Raw genomic sequence first — 20,660 nt, forward strand, 5'->3', positions numbered from 1 at the left:
AATACAAGTATACGCTGAACGTTTGTTTTCATTTGTGTTTTAAACTTTACTTCTCGGTGAGAATCTGACAAAAATCAACTTAGTGCTGATTACCATATTATTTGGGAACTATGGTAAACTTAGCTCAACTGGGGATGTGATTTAAGTGGTGCTACAAATACAAAACCCAGGAATTATGTCATAGTAACTTGCAGAAGCATCTGTAAGGAAGCAGGGTTTGGGAGAACATGTCTGCCAATATTTTGTACCTATCAAGAACAATGACTAGGTTCAGGACCGATTTGGGGGAATTTAATCCTCATACTGGGCTGTAGCAGAAACCTATGTTGCCATTTGGGTGTGGTAAAAACAAAGAGAATTAAAAGGCTCAAGCGTTGTAATGGTATTAAATGAAAGGACTAAGAGTTCAGAGTTTTCTCCCTCACTAACCACAAGGCCTGTGTTCTAAAGAGTAATAAGGAGAAACAGATGTGAGTTTGTTTGCCTGGCGGTACTCCTTGTGGTAGTGCTGGGGGAGTGACCGCTCGTAGTTTGGTCTCCTCTCCGGTACTCTGACCCTTAGCCTGGTCAGATCATTACGCAGCCCCTGCGTCTGCTGTAGTACCTTTAACTTGAAGCAGCTCGACAGATTGTGTTGCAGGTCCATATGAGGATTAGCTGGAATGTGTTTTAAAGGAATGTAAAAACAATACTTTTAAAAATATGTAAATAAATTGCGGTTACTTAGATTGAGGAGAAAGCTGAAGAAAAGGACCAGAAAAAAAAAAGGTAGGGAAATTATGCAGCTATGACCATCAGCAGATTTTCAATATTTTCACCAAATTTAAAACAAGAAATGATAGTCTTCAACTGTCACCAGGGCATATAATTTGGAAATATTCAAAACTAAATGTAAGGTTTGAGATCTATGAAACCCTTTCTTCAACTCCTAAAGATCGGAGAAGGTAGCCCTCTGACTTCCCTTAAAAGCAGCAGGCATGTTTCATCCTTTAAGTACAGCGTTTGCAGGAATAGAGAATGATGAACTAATCTCTCAATTCTTTCCAACCGGAGATTCAGAAATCCAGAAAAAGAGGGGTTGTTAACGTATGCTTAACATGGCCAGTATCTCAATTTGTTTTCATTTGAAAAGCCATAAATAGCATTTTGATATTTCAATAAGTGGCTACAAATTTCTCTAGGTCACTTTCTTTGTTAGACATTGACAGAGAGACCCCTGCGTATGAGATAAGAATTTGAGTATTTATCGATGCCTTCTTGTATAGTGTGAAGTTGATCAGGTTGCCTGATTTTAAAATGTCGGTGCTTGGGCCCCACCCCAGACCAGGTAACTCAGAACATTAGGGCAGCACTAACACAAACCATCCCCACCCAAGCAAAAAAGCACACCTATTTTACAAGCAAGGACATAAGCTCAGAGGGACTTACATAACTGTTAAGTGGAGAGCTGTGATCAAAGCCCTGTTTCCTATATCTCATTTGGAGCACTGCCACCTGGCTGAGTCACCCCTGTGAGGGAGGTTTCCTGATTCTTCCATGTGATAACTGTGTTGCAGCTTTATTGGTGAAATACTCATAGTCTAAACTCAAACTTTGTTTTACAGCCATCCTTTCCAAGGCCAGTATTCAGTGTCAGACATGAAGTTAAGATTCTCACAGTGAGTATTTAGGGAAAATACTAGGAACAGTCTTACGTCTGAATGTATGCCATGTGTTTCATTGCTAATTGGGAATTGTTTTTCTCCACTTCACAGACTTGTGCTTCAAATAGTAACCAAATATGTGCGTAACATTCTCTAGCTCAGCAGTGTGTATGTTTCAAAGTGAAAACACTGCTGTTTCATGGAGAATGGTGTGAACTAATAGCCAGATTTGCCATTTTTGTTCTGGTGAAGTTACTTTAGCATATTGTGACTGTAGGAAGAGTTAAGCATGCATCCTTACGCCCTTACCACTTTTTGGCTCATCTGCCTATCTTGTAGTGTTTTCTGAAGATTCACATGCTTAAAATGTTAGTAAATTAATTGATACATAACAAATAATGCATTATTTAGCTTCTTTTCTCAGTACTGATTTGAGGGATGGTTATGGAGTGGTGAATGTATACCTGAGAGATTTTTTTAAAATTGTACTTAACGTTCCTCTCCTTTACTCAGTTCTGTTCAAAACAGTGAACGTGGCAAAAAACTTGGAAACGTCATGGTCACAACGAGTCGGAATGTTGTGCAAACAGGAAAAGCTGTTGGTAAGGATGTCTTGGGCAGGAACAGATTGGAATCATAACACATCTCTTCTCTATCCTCAGTATGTCATTGATAAAAACATAAAGTTGTAGAGATCTGTGTATCACATAATAACGCAAGATGGTCGAATACAGAGGTTTTTGTTTTAAATTTTGGGCTTATTCATTAAAACAATTCTTGTGGCACTAGATGATGTCAAACCAAGTTTAGCAAATTTTGTCCTGTCTGTTCTGTTACCAGGATTCAAGCTTCTCTGGAGTTTTTCCTCCATTCCCTGAGCTGCCCACAGTTCTTTTATTTATTTATTTATTTATTTATTTTTGGCTGCACACGGGCTTTCTCTAGTTGCGGCCAGCAGGGGCTACTCTTCGTTGCAGTGGGTTCTAGGCGCAAGGGCTTCAGTAGTTGTGGGTCATGGGCTCTAGAGCGCAGGCTCAGTAGTTGTGGCTCACGGGCTTAGTTGCTCCGCGGCATGTGGGATCTTCCCCAGACCAGGGGTCGAACCCATGTCCCCTGCATTGGCAGGCAGTTTCCCGACCACTGTGCCACCAGGGAAGTCCCAGCCCACAGTTCTTTATAAATAGTAGAGAGCCATAATAATAAAGTAGGCATTAAGAACTGCCATCTTTTAAGGTAGTATCACACAATAAAGAAGATCAGTGAAACCAACAGTTGTTTTTATGAAAAAATCAACAACATTAGTGAAACCTTTTAGACTAATAAAGAGAAAAAGAAGATACAAATTACCAGTATTGGGCATGAAAGAGGGGACACCACTGTAGATCTTACAGAAATTAAAAGGATAATAATATTGTGAATAATTTTATGCCAATTTTTCAACAACTTAGGTAAAATCTACAATTTCCTTGAAAGACTCAAATCGCCAAAACCAATGCAGTAAAGAAATAGAAAATCTGAATAGCCCTATATCTATTAAATAAGTTGAATTAAAATTTAAAAGCTTGCCACAAGGTTTTAAATGTAATCTAAACACAGATGGCTTCACTCACGAATTTTATCAAACATTTAAGGAATAATGCTACTGTTACACAAACTCTTTCAGAAAGTAGTGGTTGAGGTAATACTCCCCAACTCATTTACTTAGCCCAGTATTACCCTGATACCAAAGCCAGACAAATGGTAGCATGCTCTTATATACACCCTTCTGTACCTTTTTTTCACTTAAAATATTTTGAAGATTATTCCATACCCTTTCTAAAGAAACTTCTTGTTCCCTCTTTTCTATATTTTAACTTTTTATTTTTATATTATTTCAAACTTAAATTGTGCAACAGTGTGCAAGGAAAACTCCCAGTTATCTCAGATTCACTGATTATTTACATTTGCCTATGTTTGCTTTGTCATATCAGTATTGAAAATAGGACCCGTCTCCTTTCTTACCTCCTGAGAGAGCTTGGCTAACGCTTACTGAACACAACTCAAAAGCCCCAGAACTAAGTGATCTCTGTGCAGGGGTCCTCGTAGCTCTAACGTCCTGTATATCCAGAGATACAGGGTGAGAGAACTACTCCACACACTCGTCTTAGAAGAGAAACACAAGGCACATAGCCCCATCACTATGGAAAAGTAGGAAAATTCTACTTCATCATAGTTATATGATGTCAGTTGTTAGTTAATTTTTAGTGATGCTGCTGATATTTAAATTCTAAGGCCTATTCTCTTCTTCCACACTGCCTTCTTCAAGAATAGCGAGTATGGATGATTCAGCTTAAATAATTTCACTTTAACACGAGATAACGCTCTTAAAAACAAAACAGACCTCAGGCAGATAGAGCTCTGTGTGTCTTCATTTGATGCAACATCATTTTCGATGACAAAAACAAATTTCCCTAAGCAGCCTAACAACTCTTCCCTGCAGGTGGTTTTTAGTTATCAACTTGGATTTAGGGTACAGAGAGCTCATAGGACTTTTTCAGCTCTCCAAGTCATTCTGCTGCACAGCCAGTGCTGAGAACCACTGCCTGGCACAGTGGGTATTAAGGAAAGAGTTTGCTCAAGATTTTCAAAATGATGAGGAGAGCAGGGTCTTACACCCTGGCATTATCCAGGTTCCTCTTAGACATTCCCATGGTAAGGGATTATTTTGAAACTAGAAGTGTAAATGGTATTTTAGCAACTATTAACATATCGGTTGCAGTTAATTAACATTTATTAATTTACATTGGTTTTTCAGTGTCTCTTAACAAAAGTGAAGACATGTTTCCTTTTGTTTTTCCCCTTCTTTCCATTCAGGCCAGTCAGTTGGAGGAGCTTTTTCCAGTGCAAAGACAGCCATGTCTTCATGGCTTTCTACTTTCACCAGTTCCACTCCACAGAGTCTCACTGAGCTGCCTGACGGGAAACCCTGAGCGGAGCAAGCCACCCAGAAGCTGCTGTCGCTTTCTTAGGTTTAAGCGTCCCCTGTCTGTCTGCTGCTCCCAGACTGTTCCTCTTCATCGACCACAGGTCCACAGCAGGGACCAATAGGTCGAACTGTTTACAGGGACGGTTGCCCTCTGTGTAAATGAATGTCACGGGATGCTGAAAAGACGAAACCACAAGCATAGCAGGGACGGCTTCCCAGGTTGGGGTTTAAATTGACTACTTTTATTTCAGTCTGAGCCTGATTGAAACACAGTGAACATTCTAATGAATCCTGAGTTCTGATATTATACATTTGTTTACTTTAGAAAAGTTTTTACTTGGTGTAAATTTTGTTCTGTTGTTGCTGTTTGAATATCCAGATGGATATTTATATGTGCTAAGATTAAGTTATATTACTATTTTAATTTCTCTAAAGTGGGCCCTAAAATGTGCTTACATTTAGCAGTAAGGGGGCATATAATCCAGCCCTTCATTATTATCTTGCTGAGTTATATGAGGATTTTTTGTTTGTTGGTTTTCTACCCACAAAACACATTTATCACTTCCTCCTAGAAACCGTGGAAGTCAGAGGTGGTAGTTCTGAGGATGGAGTGTTTTGTTTTGTGCTTTTAATTTATTCTTTCCCAATCCTAAGCACTTGCTTTGAGGTGTCAAGGAGGGTCACTGTGCTTTCTTCCTTTTCCTAATTGTTCAAGTAGATGTGCAAAGAAACAGCATGGTGACGGTTGTAGCGGTGTTCAAGCAGTTTAACTGAGTGTGTATTTAGGGCAAGACTTTTAAAGATCTAGGTGTTAGTTCTATTGACTGTAGTAATGTTGCAATCTTTACATGCATTTTTTAACCCAGAGTTTGTGCCTTCTATTTCTTCTTTTGAACAGTTTTCCATTGGGTGTTTACAGACTTACAGGTTTTTTCTTAGTCTTAATCTTCATAAAGCTTTTCAGGGCGCTTGGCCTTCCTACTTCCCTGATAGAAAATCCTCATGTAATCAATCTCTACCCCCTTCCAAAAGCAAGATGATCTGTAAATATTAAACAGAAATCTCATCTTGGCTCACATTTGGAAAAGCAAGAGAAGAAAAACTATAGCCATGACATCAGTCATGTTTCATGAAGGACACCTGGGTTCATTTTAGACACAGGTGTGCTCACTACTGAAGATTTTTACACAGCTAGACCTCATGTGGCTGCCAGGCTCAGCTCTCATTTGCTTTTCAAGGGGACTTTGGCTGGGTGTTCTCAGGGAGTACTTACAGGCGACAGGCTGCTTTTTCAGTAACAAAGGATACTTGGAAAATACATCATGAGTATCATCTACATTTGATATAAAGAGTATTGAGAAAATCGGGGACCTAATTAGGGAGGACGCTTGATTATATTTGATTTACCCTTTAAGAAATGTTTGTACAAAAAGCACTACTAGGGCATGTGAAATGAAACATAGGGACATAATCTAAATATCCCTAAAATTTCCAATTTGTGTTTTAACACAAGTCCTGCACACCTAAAAGCGTCCTTCCCTTTGAGTGTAACTCAAGGTAAAGGGCTTATTGTGAGAACTGTATTAATTCCACTTCTGCTAGGACAGTTTGCTTTCTCAGGAAATACAATTTGAAGAGAAGAAAGTAGTACCAAACAAAACTTTAAAAGGTACTTTAAAGTTGCACTGAGACTAACATCTTATTTTTTCGTGAGGCCGCATTGTTGAGTAGAGTGTGATAGTGTATCGGTACGCAGTTGCTACTCTCGACTGCCAGGCTGTTCACGGCGCTAAGAGTGCTGTGAGGGGTCAGCCAGCACACTGCTGGTTCCTCCTTTCGTTTGTATGGCTTGTATGATTGGGGTGAATTCTCATCTCTCACTATTCCAAGAAGTCCAGTCCACTTTGGAATCCCACCGAAATAAAACAAGTTACATAAAATTTAACTTTGCTTTAGTATCACTCCCTATTTTATATACACCTTAATGGAACTTTCTATTCATGTTTCTGGTTAAGAGTTCAACTCTTATTTACTGTGGTCATTTAACTGGCTTTCAACATAAAGTGAGTATTTCAGAAGATAGAACTTTTGTCATAGAAATGGTCAAAAGACCATAACTCTATTTCCTTCAGGTTCTAGAAGGTATGGGCATCTTCAGGGAGTGCAGGCTATTATGTTGCTGCTGGGGGGCCCTGGGGCAGCCAGCACAGTTGCAGGCAGGAAGTCTGGCCCCTGGTCCCGGGAGCCTACGTGCTTCAAGTTTGGGTTCCTGGCTCCAGCCCAGCATCCAGCCTGGAAGCAGTAGCCTCCTCTAGCCACTGGCTCTGTGAGTGGAGCCAACACTGGTGTGGCTGTCTTCGGACAAATCACTGGAAAAGGTGTGTGCTTTGCTTGGCCACAGTGTTTTTGTCTGAGAACTGAGTGCGTTTATGTAGGCCCGAGGGAGCTAGGGTCAGCCAGGCAACACAGACTGCATCCATAGCTTGGTGGAGACCTCGCTCCTGTCCAGGTGACTTAAAAAGAGTGTTTGGAAAATGTCCCTGGTGTGCTTTAATTCCTACTAGGCACTGTAATGACGATGACATAGGTAAAGGAAAGAGGGTTAAAGCTGACCCAAGTGTCCTGAGTTAAGTGAATAGGAAAAGTTGCCTGTCACAGTATGGCTTAGGGTTATTTTACATCTGCATTTGGCTCATATAACCAGTATGAATAGTCTATCCCCAAATCTGTGAGTGATTTACTAGCCCCCAGGCCCTAAAATACAATTTTCTTCTACTCTTTGCTTTAAGAAACACAGCAGCTGTATCTTTGGGCAGCAAACCAGAGCATATGGCGTGATTTCCTCAACCTTATCTTGCTTTCCAAGTCCTATATTAAGCATTGGGTTTTTTTTTTTGTTGTTGTTGTTTTTAGAATAATTTACTTAGAAAGGCAAGGAGAAAACAAATTAGGAAGGGAGAGGTGAGAAGTTGCAAAGCCAAGAGACAAGGTCCTTTAAAATCTGAATGAAAGTACTTTGAGAGCAGTATTTTTTTTTCTTTCGGTATAAATTTATTTATTTTTGGCTGTGTTGGGTCTTTGTAGCTGCGCGCAGACTTTCTCTAGTTGAGGCAAGTGGGGGCTACTCTTCATTGCGGTGCACGGGCTTCTCATTGTGGTGCTTCTCTTGTTGCAGAGCATGGGCTCTAGGAGCACGGGCTTCAGTAGTTGTGGCATGTGGGCTCAGTAGTTGTGGCGCATGGGCTTAGTTGCTCTGCGGCATGTGGGCTCAAGCCCATGTCCCCTGCATTGGCAGGCTGATTCTTAACCACTGTGCCACCAAGGAAGCCCGAGAGCACTATTTAATATGCTAAAGGTTATAATAATTCTTTTATGAAGAACTTAAATTTTTCATCTGCTAGTTACGAGTTTTTTGTTGTTGTTTTTGTTGTTGTTGCTGTACGCAGGCCTCTCCCTGTTGTGGCCTCTCCCGTCGCGGAGCACAGGCTCCGGACGCGCAGGCTCAGCGGCCATGGCTCACGGGCCCAGCCGCTCCGCGGCATGTGGGATCTTCCCGGACCGGGGCACGAACCCATGTCCCCTGCATCGGCAGGCGGACTCTCAACCACTGCGCCACCAGGGAAGCCCACGAGTTTTAAAATGAGGCTTTAACTTTATCTCCCTGGCAGGCAGTTTTTGTTTTTAATTTGTTTTGTGGAAGTTAGAGTCAGTGGTCCTTTTCCCTGAGGCCTGGTGATGAGTTTAGGAGCACCCAGCCCTGTGAGGGGCCAGTGGACTTATCCTGAACCCCTTGAACTTTTATCTGCTTCAGCAGTTTGGGAAAGTAGCCTGTTAGGCTGGTAGCCGGTAAGTGTTGCCTGTTATTTTATCAGGGAGTTGGTTGGGACTCTTGAGATGGCATTGACATTTGCATGCTCTGATTGTTTGACCAGAGGTGGCACGTCATTCACGGCCTTTCCACCCAGTTCTGTGGTAGCCTCTAAACACGATAGAGAACGCAACCGTAGTTTCTAGAAGATGATTGTCATGCTGTGTAGCTCAGCGTGCCACTACGAGTTTTTTCATTCCAAGTCTTTGGACTTCATAACATTGGAATTGTTTTTTCATCATTTCCAACATTCCATAAATATTTGTCAAGGACAAAGAAAAGGAATGTGGATCTTTATTCTTCTCATATAAATAACTTTGTACACATGACTTCCTGCTTTCATATGAAGGAGAAGAAACTAGCTCCCTTGTATGGCAGCTCCAAAACTAAAAGATTGTTGGACGTATAAGGGGTTGAATATATTTTGTAAAACGCTAATGCATTTGTATCTCTGTGCTGTTCTAAAGATTACCTTTTTACTTATATTAATTAAAGATATAGAAACTATATATTTAAATCATGTTAAATGGGACACAACTTAGGGGTTTTCCTCAATCTTATTTTTCATCGGCTTCTCACACTCATATAGTAAGTATGCTGCTCAAATTTTTTTGTGTGCAATATGAATATTTGAACATTTCAGTGAGGTACTGAGCCAGAAAAGGTAATTGAAGTTTTTAGAAAACTTACGTGCTTAGAAAATATATTGTTTTCTTTAAATATTAGTAATTTATAGCTGGAAATACAGGATCAAGACTTGTTTCAGGCCACTTGATCACTGGTTCCTAAATTTAGGAAGCATATGATTGACAGGTTGGTGAAAGCATTTAGTGGGTACAGGAATAGTTTAAATACTTGAGATTAAATGTTTTTCACAAACCCCGTTCTAAGAAAGTTTAGCTTAGAAATCTTAGAAAGTTTTCTTAGGAAGTTTAGAGCTGTGGTACATGTTTTGATTAGAAAGATAGTTTCTCTTTAGTTTCTCTAGTAGTTTTATAATTTGTAGTAGTCTTTTGTTTCTGTTGTCATTTGTTTTTTAAAAAATGTTAAAATTATAAATCACGTCCAATCATACTGAATTGTAAAACTTCTACTGTATCTTTATTTTAAGGAAAAATGAGAATAAAATTATCCTGTTTCTCCTGCATACAGTGAGTGGACTTGGCCTGTTTTTCTAGAAGTACCCTTCATGTTGTCAGTGTGGTTTCTGGCCTGCTTCACAGTTGGAGAGAAGGGCCAGCTTCGTTTATTAGGAAACCAGCGGAACTAAAGGACTCATTGCTCGTTTTTTTTTTTTTTTTACTCTCTCATTTTGAAAATACTTGTGGTGCTTCAGTTTGTGAGGTGGTGACCCTCGCAGCAAGAATGTTTAGTTCCTGGGGCTGCACAAAGTACAACCAAACGGAGTTTGGTCGTGCAGTAACGTCTTGTCACATGCTGACGGACAGAAATCCCCAGGGGACTAGGATATTGCCCCAAGCAACCCATTTTTCCATCCGTACTGGTGAGCTTCAGAATAACCTTGACATTTCCACTGAGGACTCCTAGCACATTTTCACATATGTATTTGCATGTACCATGGTTTCCTTACAGCTGTTTTGCAAAACAGCTTCACAGAAGAAGGAGACAAATTTCTTTGCTCCCAGGAATGTGCGCTGCCTCGAGTACAGGGTTAAATTTAAGGTACCAGTGTTCTTACAACGTGGACTGTTGCTGCCTGGAGCTGACAAGGTGACTCGGGCAGTAGAGCTCGACACCGCCAACATCTCCCTTTTCCGAGGACCTGTTCCAGCTGCGCTTCAGGCTCTGCCGTGGTGAGGGGATGGTCCCCCATCGTCTCCCAGGTCAGAGCTGCCTTCTCTTCATTCTGATAGGATGGGAGTTGCAATGATCAAACCTGGCAACATCTGGAAAGAGCATGATTATAGAGCCAGTTTCTTCCAAGGAACCACACTTTGTGAAGGGCTCATCTCCTCCTGTGGTAATCACAGGCTTAGGGAACCGCTCTGCAGCAGGACTGATCTGTCCAAGTTCACAATCGACAGATCCCCAGTGGACCTTCCAGTCGCGTGACCGACAGCCAACTCCAGTCGAGGCGGCTAAGGTCTAGTCATCCAGCACAGGTAACGCACTTTGTATGGCTATGGATTCAGAGACCAGGGAGTGTCTGGGGCAGGAAAGCCAGATGGTTGTGCTCTTTGCTCTTGATCCCACGTATACCTGTTTTGGAACCACTGACATCCCAGCATAACACAAAAACTAAGATTCAAATGTTTCTAAATGTGTATGTTTTATCCTTCACCAGACCTGGCTTCCCTCCTGGGGCACATTGATGTGGAGGGTGGGAAAATGGCGAAAGCCACTAGATAACATATTGATCATTGTTGAAGCCAGGAGATGAGTACACAGGGGTTCGCTAGACTATTCTGGTGTCAATGTATGTTTGAGAATTTCCATAATGAAAAGTTAAAAACTCCTTGCTCGCCATGAAACAACTCTGCTGCTGCTGGAAAGGCTCCACCCTCTGTGTCCTCCCTGCCCACCCCCCAGCCCCCGACCCTGGCAATGCTCTCAAGTAGTTGCAGGGAATTTTGAAGACTTCAGTGGGGCTCTCGGCATCAAATCAGTGTCTGCTAGTCCTCTTCTGACCTTACATGGTTCCAGTCACTTGTCCTTGTAAAGCAGAATCTCTCTTGAGTTAGCTTTAGAATGGAAGGACTGGGAAAGAACAGAAAATAAGTTTTTGGAAAAATTTGTTCCATCACTAAGTTCCTACTGTTCTTCCTCAGTAACTCATCTTCGTTCCATCTCTTTCTAACTTCACTTCCGTCATTCCTGGTCTGTTATGCCTGAGCCTTTATCAGTTTCTCTACTTTCAGTCCACCCTACCCCTCACACCCAGAATCATCTCCCTGAGACATTAGGTTTGTTTTTTTTTTTTTTTTAAGACACCAATTGTACTTGAACATTTGTTACTTTTTTAAAAATAATTAATTAATTAATTAATTTTTGGCTGTGTTGGGTCTTTGTTTCTGTGCGAGAGCTTTCTCTAGCTGCGGTGAGCGGGGGCCACTCTTCATCGCGGTGCACAGGCCTCTCACTATCGCGGCCTCTCTTGTTGTGGAGCACAAGCTCCAGACGCGCAGGCTCAGTAGTTGTGGCTCTCGGGCCTAGTTGCTCCGCGGCATGTGGGATCTTCCCAGACCAGGTCTCGAACCTGTGTCCCCTGCATTGGCAGGCAGATTCTCAACCACTGTGCCACCAGGGAAGCCCCATTAGGGTATTTTTAATTGTCCCTTTGCTGCATGGTAATCCTCCAAGTCTACTTACTGTCTACAGAATTAAATCCAGATTCCTGAATCAGGTACTCAGGGTCCACCACACAGTAACATCCCAAACTTCTCTCCTGACACCCTGGCCTCCACAAGCGCCCTGGCTAAGTGACACCTTTGCTGTGGTCACGCTTTCCCACCCCTCTAGTTGTTGGAGAAGCATTATTGAGAGAACCCCTGATAGACACTTAACTGAAGGTCAGCTCCAGCCTCTCTTGCTCTTCAAAGTCTCCCCTGGGGCTACTCGGATTTCTTTCTAAAATACTTAGACTCAGCTTTGATTGAGCACCACGCAAATAGGTGCTTCTGTCTTGGAGATTTTCAACCAGTAAAACTTTAAGAAAGGGACGGGCAACTTAAGTGCGAAATACACATACAGAAAAGAAACGTATACATTAAGCTTAACCAATCACACATCGAGTACCCAGGCAAGAAATAGCATATTGCCCGCACCTAAAATGCGCTGCCCCTTGTGTCTCTCCCAGATCATAATTCTTCCTTCTCCAGATGTGTTTGTTTTTCTGATTTTTGAGATAATTGTTTTCTTATAATTCGACCTCCTCCTTCCTGTATATGTTTCCCAAACAGCACTGTTAGTTTTTGTCTGTTTTTGAACTTGTATAAACGGTATCACACCATTCGTATTGTCTTTTTCCGCTTAATTTTGGTTTTAGGAGATCATTCTCTTTCACTGCTTTATAAGCTGTTCCACTGTATGACTGCACCACAGTTTATCCAGTCTGCTATGGGTGGGCGGTGGCTGTTTCTGGTTTGAAGCTAATGTGAAGAGCAGTGCTGCTCTGACCCTTCTAGTATGCATCTCCCAGTGCACCTGTGCATGTTTTCTCTAGGGTATAAATGTGGGAATGAAACTGCAGGGTCATGGGAATATGTATCTCTTCAAACTTTTTAGTTAATGCCAACCTGTTTTTCAAAGGGATGATACCATTTTACCCTCCCACCAGCAGGGAATGAGAACAACATTGTTCCACATTGTCTCCCATGCTTTGGTATCACCAGGAATTTAAATTTCTGATTTGATGGGTGTAAGATGGTATCTCCTTGTGGGTTTTAATTTGCATTTCCCTGTGTACAAATAAAATTGAGTACTTTTTAATTTACTTATTGACTATTTAGATTTCCACTTTTGTGAAATGCCTATTCGTCTTTTACCCATTTTTCTGTTGGGTTATCTGTTTCTTATTTGCTTGAGTTTTAATTTTACGAGTGTGTATGTATGTGTGTATACCTCAGTCTATATAGATAGATAGACGATAGATAGATGGATTTCTGGATACTATTTCTTTGTCAATTACGTGTGTTGCAAATACTCATTCTGTGACTTACCTTCATTATGGTCTCTTTTGATGCAAAGAGTTCTTAATGTAGTCAAATTTATCTTTCCTCTTATGATTAGAGAAAATCATATCTTTTTGTGTTTTATTTAAGAAACTTTTCTCTACCTCAAGGTCATAAGGATATTCTCTATAATCTTCTAAGAGTTTTTCAGTTTTGCCTTTCACATTTAGGGCTTTCTTCACCTGAAATTTCTTTCCCAGTCCCCACTCCCCCCTTCCCCTACCCAATATGGCTAGAAAGTTTTGGCACTTCTTATTTGGCCAAGTAAGGACTCTATTTATTTATTATTTATTTATTGGTTTTTAAAAACCTTTTATTGAAATATAGTTGATTTACAATGTTGTGTTAGTTTTAGGTGTACAGCAAAGTGATTCGGTTTTATATATGTATATTATATATATATATAATATATATATATACATGCACTGCTTTTTAGATTATTTTCCATTATAGGTTATTACAAGATACTGAGTAGAGTTCCCTGTGCTATACAATAGGTTCTTGTTGGTAATCTATTTTATATATAGTAGTGTGTATATTTTAATCCCAAACTCCTAATTTATCCCACCCCTGTCCCCTTTCCCCTTTCCCCTTCGGTAACCTAAGTTTGTTTTCTATGTCTGTGAGTCTATTTCCATTTTGTAAATAAGTTCATTTGTATCAGTTTTTTAGATTCCATATATAAACCACATCATATGATATTTGTCTTTTTTTACAAAGACGTTTTAATACCAAAACATGGGAAGAGCATAGGGTCAGAGTAAAGGAGAATCCTTTAAATCAAATTAGTAACTCTTTGTGTTGTATGAGTTTAATTTGTCCCTATTTTTCTCATTTTGTTACAGGTCCTGTGCAAAACTTTGCCTCAGCATGAGTTTTTGAAGACAGAGGAGGGAACCCAATTTTTTTTTACTTTGAAGGGCTGATGTTCTCCAAGTCTAGCAATCACATAAATGTCCGGTGTGTCCGGAACTGTCCTGGGCAGCCACAAGCCCTAAGGACTTTTAGCACCGAAGCAGAGACTCACACTGGCCTCCAGAGATGCAAGATGTGCACATCTTTGACTACTTGCCCTGGGAAGTCACTTTCAGAACTAATCCATGTCCCTCACACTGCATTTTAAACCCTACCTTCTTCCCATCAAGTATTTGAGTGCCTACTGTGTACACACACAGTACATGCCACCCACATAGCAGGGGGAGAATGGATGGTTACCATAGTGGGTAAAGAGGCTGGGTCAAACGTCAGCCCAGTGTGTTTGAGCAGGTGACCAGCTCCTTTTTGGCAGCGGTGAGTAGATGTTTCTTCCCCTGAAGGCTAAGTGATAGTTTTAGGAGTGAGGTGGGTTTAGATACAAAGGGCTCCAGGGCCTAGGAGGACAACATAGGCAAAGACTGGGAAGCAGTGAATGTTCTTTGGTGTGGCTGGAACCTAAATGGCAAGGGGGAGTGGGCAAGAGATGAGGCTGTAAGATAAGGCCAGGTTTGGAAAAAGAGATACCTGTCAGCCTGGCAGAGGGGGGGTGGACTTGATCTAAAAGGGCAGGGGAAAACCTTAAAGGGCTCTCCAAGGGCAAGTGGCAGGTTGGGTGCTGCATTTGAGAAAGTTCATTCTGGGTTGGGCACCACTGCGTTTGCATAGCCATTAGCTCTAGTGATGTCTCTCTGAACTCAGCCATCACCACCTTCCTTTTCCTCAAGGGCCCAATCTCTTAGCTTTGTACCAACTTTAAATCCCATTTGCCCCAAACAGTGGGCCCCAGAACAAAACTCCTATGGACCCAGCCCTCAGTCAAAAACCAGTCACCCTGATGTCACCCTGAGAACTGTTTTCCTTTGATTTCTCCAGCTGTTAGACTAGCGGGGGCTTGTGAACGAGGAGCGGCTCTAAAGTGATTGTGGGCGGTGCCGGGAGAGCCCGGAGGACACTTCAGCATCTGCTGAGGTTACTCTTTTTGGCAAAGGGGAGACCCAAGAGACCCGTGCCGCCACCACCATGTTGATAAACCTGGGTGAAACTCACTTTTTCTTCCTAAAGTTTACAAGCAGGAAGGGAATACTTCGTATGTTCTAAAAGTCCATCTGCAGTTAACATCCGGACTTTCATTTATATTCGATCTAATCCATGGAATTTTTATTCTGATCAGCGTTACCAGATGAGCCATGTGCACTGAGGAATGATTAGCCCAAAGTAGGACAGAAGAGAATCTGAAAAGTAGCCTTTCCACCTGCCCCCTGGCTCTGCCCTAGAAAACAGTCAGTCAGCAGCACTTCCTAGAAACCACGGAGACAGAAGTTACGCTGCACCGTCTTCAGCTGCAGGAATCCTGAATTGGTTCTTTGTACAAGATCATCCATTAAACGCCAAAGCCTCAGTGCCCTCGATAGATCATTCACTCCCACTAAATGCCTTAGAAATGGAAATTCCAGGTAAGGTTTTAAGAGATGAAGATAAATGAGTATTTTTTGTGTGTTACCCACTTTATGGTCATTTAAAAGCATATGGACTGAAATTTTAAAATCTTTTTTTAAATACATATAAATTATTTTTGGCTGCGTTGGGTCTTGGTTGCTGTGCGTGGGCTTTCTCTAGTTGCGGCGAGCGGGGGCTACTCTTCATTGCGGTGCACGGACTTCTCATTGTGGTGGCTTCTCTTGTTGCAGTGCACGGGCTCTAGGCACGTGGGCTTCAGTAGTTGTGGCGTGCAGGTTCAGTAGTTGTGGCTCGTGGATTCTAGAAAGCAGGTTCAGTCATTGTGGCCCACGGGCTTAGTTTCTCTGCAGCATGTGGGATCTTCCTGGACCAGGGCTCGAACCCGTGTCCCCTGCATTGGCCGGCAGATTCTTAACTGCTGTGCCACCAGGGAAGTCCCTGAAATTTTAAAATCTTATATTTTACAACTTTTAAAGTGTGTTTTTCTATTAGTGATAGATCCTACATTTTGAGACTCGAAGTTTAAAACATTTTTATTTTGTGTGCCATTAATTCCACTCCTTTGAGCATCTGGGCTTAATGAATACTTAGAATTTTTCTTCTTGGGTCTCCTTGGAAATGAAGGATACTAGTCACTACTCCTGGTTGGAAAACGTTTTTTTTGTTTCCTTTTAAATTATCAGGTTAAATTCTGTGACTATTCTCCCTTGAAGAGCAGATTGTATTTCCAAGGTTTCTGATACAATTCTTAGGGAATGCAGAATGGGTTTCCTAAATGGACAATGTTGTTTATGGGAGCTGTGTCTCAGCTTATAAAAGCCTGCATGTCAGAAAGCCAGAGTATGTACTGAAGTATAGTAGAAGGTGCTAGAGAACTGAAATGCTCCGCACAACAGACAGAAGAATGTAACTTACAACTTGACAGCTGAAAACGTAGCTCATGTCTGCATAGCCCCAGCAGGAGTAAGTCAAGTTTCAGTCACAAAACCACTTGCTGTGGGTGAGGTGCTGTCGGGGCTCCAGGAGACAAGAGGAGATCTGATAAAAAATTTGATAGTGAAAAATGTGATGAGTGTCTTGAGAGGTCCAGTAAAGTGCCATGGCAGTCCTTTCAGCTAGGACAATCAGAGAAGGCTTCCTGTAGGAGGTGGCATTCACACTGCTTCTTGAGTGAAGATGGTAGGATTTTGAGTAGAGACAGTAAAGATAAGAGCAGATTTTCAGTCCACCCTAGGCGGGGCCTGTGGCCTGTGATGCAGAAGAGCAGGTCAGTGAGTATAGGCCTAGGAAGGGTTATGGAGTGATGACAGAGGAGAAAGAAGGAAGAGAACAGTCTTTGGGGATGCTAAAGCCAGAAGGAACCTGAGAAGTATAGAAACCACCGGAGATCACTCTTGGTGAGAATACAAGGATTAAGGAAAAGAGTGAGGAGGGGGGAAATCCCTACCAATACAGGAAGGAAAAGAAGTACCTGTAAGGGGTCATCTGTATGTTGAGGACTTCTGTTGGATGAGGTGGCTGCCTTCCCAGGGTCAGGAGTATGAAATACTTTCCATCAAGTAAGCTGGAAAGTTTTGGAAAGTGCAATTGCCTTTATATCAACTTCACAAAACAAAGCATTTCGAACAGAAACATCAAGTTGTTTTTCTTTGGGGACCAGAAGGTACTTTATCCACTTTCAAGCTGTGACAGATATCAAGGCCAAGCATAGTGTTGATTAAGATCAACTATTTCACTTGATCTATGTGGTTTCATAAGTATATACATAGTTAAAATCAAATTGTACACATAAGACATATTTAAAAATTTTTTATCATAAAAACCCCAACCATTTCAAACTGTAATTTGTTTCTGGAGTTAGGTAGGCATGGTCAATGGAAGGAATATGGTTTCCATTTTTCAGGCACATCTTTCAAGAAAACTGCAAACCCAGAAAGCCCGGTGTCTCTGACAAGTGAAAATTACGAAAAAAAAGTGCCTGCATTTTCATTTTGCTAGACTTTGGCAACAGTAATCAGCATCAGTTTTTGCTTTTGCTCAGGGCTTTGTAGCTTACAAGTTAGGATCTCATAAATTGGATGTAGACAGGCCTGGGTTTGAAATCCAGCACCCACACTTGCTTATTACTCACCATCTCTGAACCTTGGGTTTCCCATGGGTGCAGTGGGTTTAGATGACAAATGTGTTGTCGATGCATTTATTTGTGTTCATATTTGTTTATTGTCCATCTTCCCCTATAGAAAGTGAGGAGGGATTTCTTTCTGATTTATTCACTCCTGTGTCTTCAGGGACTAGAACAGTGCCTGGGACGTAGTAAGCCCTTAGTAAACATTGGATGCGTGGACAGTTCTGATTTGTGACTTTGGGAGAAGGGAGAAGATATATGTAACTGGAAGGTGAAAGGTCACAATGCACAGACAGGTGAAAGGAAAATGAAGAAAATGGTGTGAATTCCTAAGGTTCGAGGAGGGGGGACCAGAAATGAACAGCATAATTGGATATAAAAGGAAAGTGTGAATTTCCTAAGCACAAGCAAGGGCAGTGTATCTGATACGCAGTTAGCTTTGAATACACATTTGCTTTCAACAATTTTTAATTCTTTATAAATTAACAACTGAAGAGATTCAAATGAATTTTTATCCAATGTGTAGGGTATAAAGGAAAACAATAAAATGAACGCTCCACCACCCGATTTAAGATGGTGTTTCTCATCCCTCTAGGCTGGGAGAGAGATGGGAAGAGGAGAGAGGAAAGGCCCAAGGAAGCACGTGGGCCGCCTCCCTCAGGGCCGCCTCCCTTGGGTTCCAATCGCTACCTCAGTTTCCCTTACTTACTAGGAGAGGATGTCTGTACAGAGAACCCCAAAAACTGAAGGCAGAATACAGTCCTAGACTGTTATGTGACCTTGGGCATGTTAAAAAAAAGACTTCTCTGGGTCTATGTTCTGAATAAAAGAAAGGAGGTAGATTGGTGGTTTTCAAATCCTCTCTTAGGTGGGAAGCTGCTCCAGCAAAATCCTCCCAGATGATGTGACTGAAGAGGAGGCCTTCCCCAGCACTCGACTGTTTATTCCTTCCTTATTTAGGTCTCCATGACACAGTGCTTCCTGTGCTGTATCGAGTTCCTGCACACTCCAGCGGAGGTCTTCTTTGAGTGTGTGTGAATGTTAAGCTAACGCTTATTTCATTGCTTTCAACGAGATGCACTTTTAAGGAGTGTCAAAAACGCAGGCATGAACATTTTTATGACCCTGTACCTTCATCAGGAGAGCGTCCAACTCAATGTAAATGGACTTAATCCCCCACCCCCACCCCCGCAAGCCTGCTTGGCATTCCATTCCTAAGAGTTAATATCAAGGAAATAATCCAAAAGGCAAAAAAAAGAAAAAAGCCATGTACATGGAGTTCTTTGTCATAGCATTTTTCATTATAGTGAAAAATGAAAAACTGGGAACAACCAACAGAGGAGGACTGAGTTATGATGCTTCAGTGTTATACTAGTGAGTGCGACGTTCATTGTCACATTTGACAGCTACCGGAACAATCACTGTGGAAACTGGGGTAACGAGGAGAAGAGGAAAATGCAGGATCTACTGGAGTATACAGAGGAAGCAGGAGGCCAGCTTGCTTCCCCTGCGTTTTTTCTTCCTCTTTCCTATATCTTTTCTCAGTTTCTCCCACGTTGCTATGGGAACATGGAAAAATGAGTTGATATATGAGGTCAATAACACAATGGTGATTTTCTGCTTCTGAACTGTGCCAGGGCACAGAATACAAGCACACTGCATGGGAATTAGAGCCCTCAGGCCTTCAGTGCCTTTTTGCCCCCAACTGAGCCCTGAATGTATTTCTATCACCATCCTTACTGTTCCAGTTTTGTAATGAACTATGAGGCCTGGAGCACGGCACATAGTAGGCACTTGATTTACATTGTGACATGAACAAAACCTTCCTTTCCTTCCTCTGTGGTTGTGGCTTACCAGGGAAGCACCATGTAACTGATGCGCTGAAACAGCCAGAGGACCTGAGAAAGCAAAAGAAGCAGTGCTTTCAACTCTTTCTGTCTTACAAAGTGCTTGGTGGAACTGTAAGGGGATATTTAGCAGCACAAAAAGTAGGCCAAGGGTAAGAAAAACTCTCCATACCCAAGAGAATTCAGATGACCAAATTAAGTCTGATCCAGAATAAACAGTTCTCATCTGGAAATCTAGCAGTTCCAGAAAGTACTGTCCGGGGGAAAAAGGCCCAGGATGTTGAGCTGCATAATTATGTAACCCTCCAGGAAAGAGGGAAGAAGTGCCATCGTACAGGGGTGCACGGGGAAAATCAAATGTGAGCAAGTAACAGTTCTCAGACCTCAAAGAGGAAGACTTTTTTGCTGAAGAGAAACCAGGCCCTTTCCCATGAACTTGACCAGCTTCAGTTTTCCCCATCCTCACCCAGCATCCAAAGCCTAAAACAAGGTTGCTATTTCAAATCCCTCCAATTGAAATAACTTTCCAATAGTCATGTGAGTAGTGTTGCACGTGAAGGAGCTCACCTGAAATGAAACGGAAGCTTAGCTATTATGAATAGGTCAAGACCATTCATGTTAGTATTTTATCAAGAAAAGCATTATCATTGTCCCCTTACAGATCACTTAAACACATCCAACAAACAAATTAAATGCCAGATGGTAAGAGGAATTTAAAATATAACTTTCTCCCACAAATTGTAAAAATCCAAGCTTGAAATTGAAAGCAGGGACTGGAGGAGATATATGTACACCCAGGTTCATAGCAGCATTTTCCACAGTCATCATGGGGTGTGCACAACCCAGGTGTCCATCGCTGGATAAACAAAATATGGTGGATACATATACATACGGTGGAATATTATTCAGCCTTAAAAAGGAAAGAAACCTGATACATGCTACAATGTGGATGAACCATGAGAACATTGCATTCAGTGAAATAAGCCAGCCGCAAAAGGACAACTACTGTATTGATTCCTCTGGTGTGAGTTATCTGGAATAGTCAAACTCACAGAGACTGAAATGAGAAGGGTGGTTGCCAGAGGCTG

The 20,660-nt window shown here is 41.7% G+C and overlaps 1 protein-coding gene across 7 annotated transcripts in view; it reads left to right on the forward strand.

Annotated features, from left to right (window-relative positions):
• The window catches only part of AVL9 (AVL9 cell migration associated), a 91,981-nt gene that overhangs the window by 50,160 nt on the left and 21,161 nt on the right, over positions 1 to 20,660 (forward strand). For 3 of the 7 annotated variants that reach the window (XR_003001827.1, XR_003001864.1, XR_003001838.1), the window contains exons 14-18: positions 1,605 to 1,658; positions 2,157 to 2,245; positions 4,497 to 4,827; positions 9,588 to 10,599; positions 14,013 to 15,596. Coding sequence is in view for 1 of the 7 variants with exons in the window: in XM_024735403.1 (XP_024591171.1) it covers positions 1,605 to 1,658; positions 2,157 to 2,245; positions 4,497 to 4,612 (259 nt within the window). In the remaining 6 variants the exon portion in view is untranslated. Of the gene's footprint in view, positions 1 to 1,604; positions 1,659 to 2,156; positions 2,246 to 4,496; positions 7,724 to 9,587; positions 10,600 to 14,012; positions 15,597 to 18,593; positions 18,990 to 20,660 lie in introns of those variants that run through there. The other 4 variants (XR_003001845.1, XR_003001849.1, XR_003001866.1 and 1 more) reach the window with 4 other exon arrangements.

This window comes from Neophocaena asiaeorientalis, unplaced genomic scaffold, assembly GCF_003031525.2.
Source record: "Neophocaena asiaeorientalis asiaeorientalis breed wild unplaced genomic scaffold, Neophocaena_asiaeorientalis_V1.1 scaffold612, whole genome shotgun sequence".
Taxonomy (NCBI): domain Eukaryota; kingdom Metazoa; phylum Chordata; class Mammalia; order Artiodactyla; family Phocoenidae; genus Neophocaena; species Neophocaena asiaeorientalis.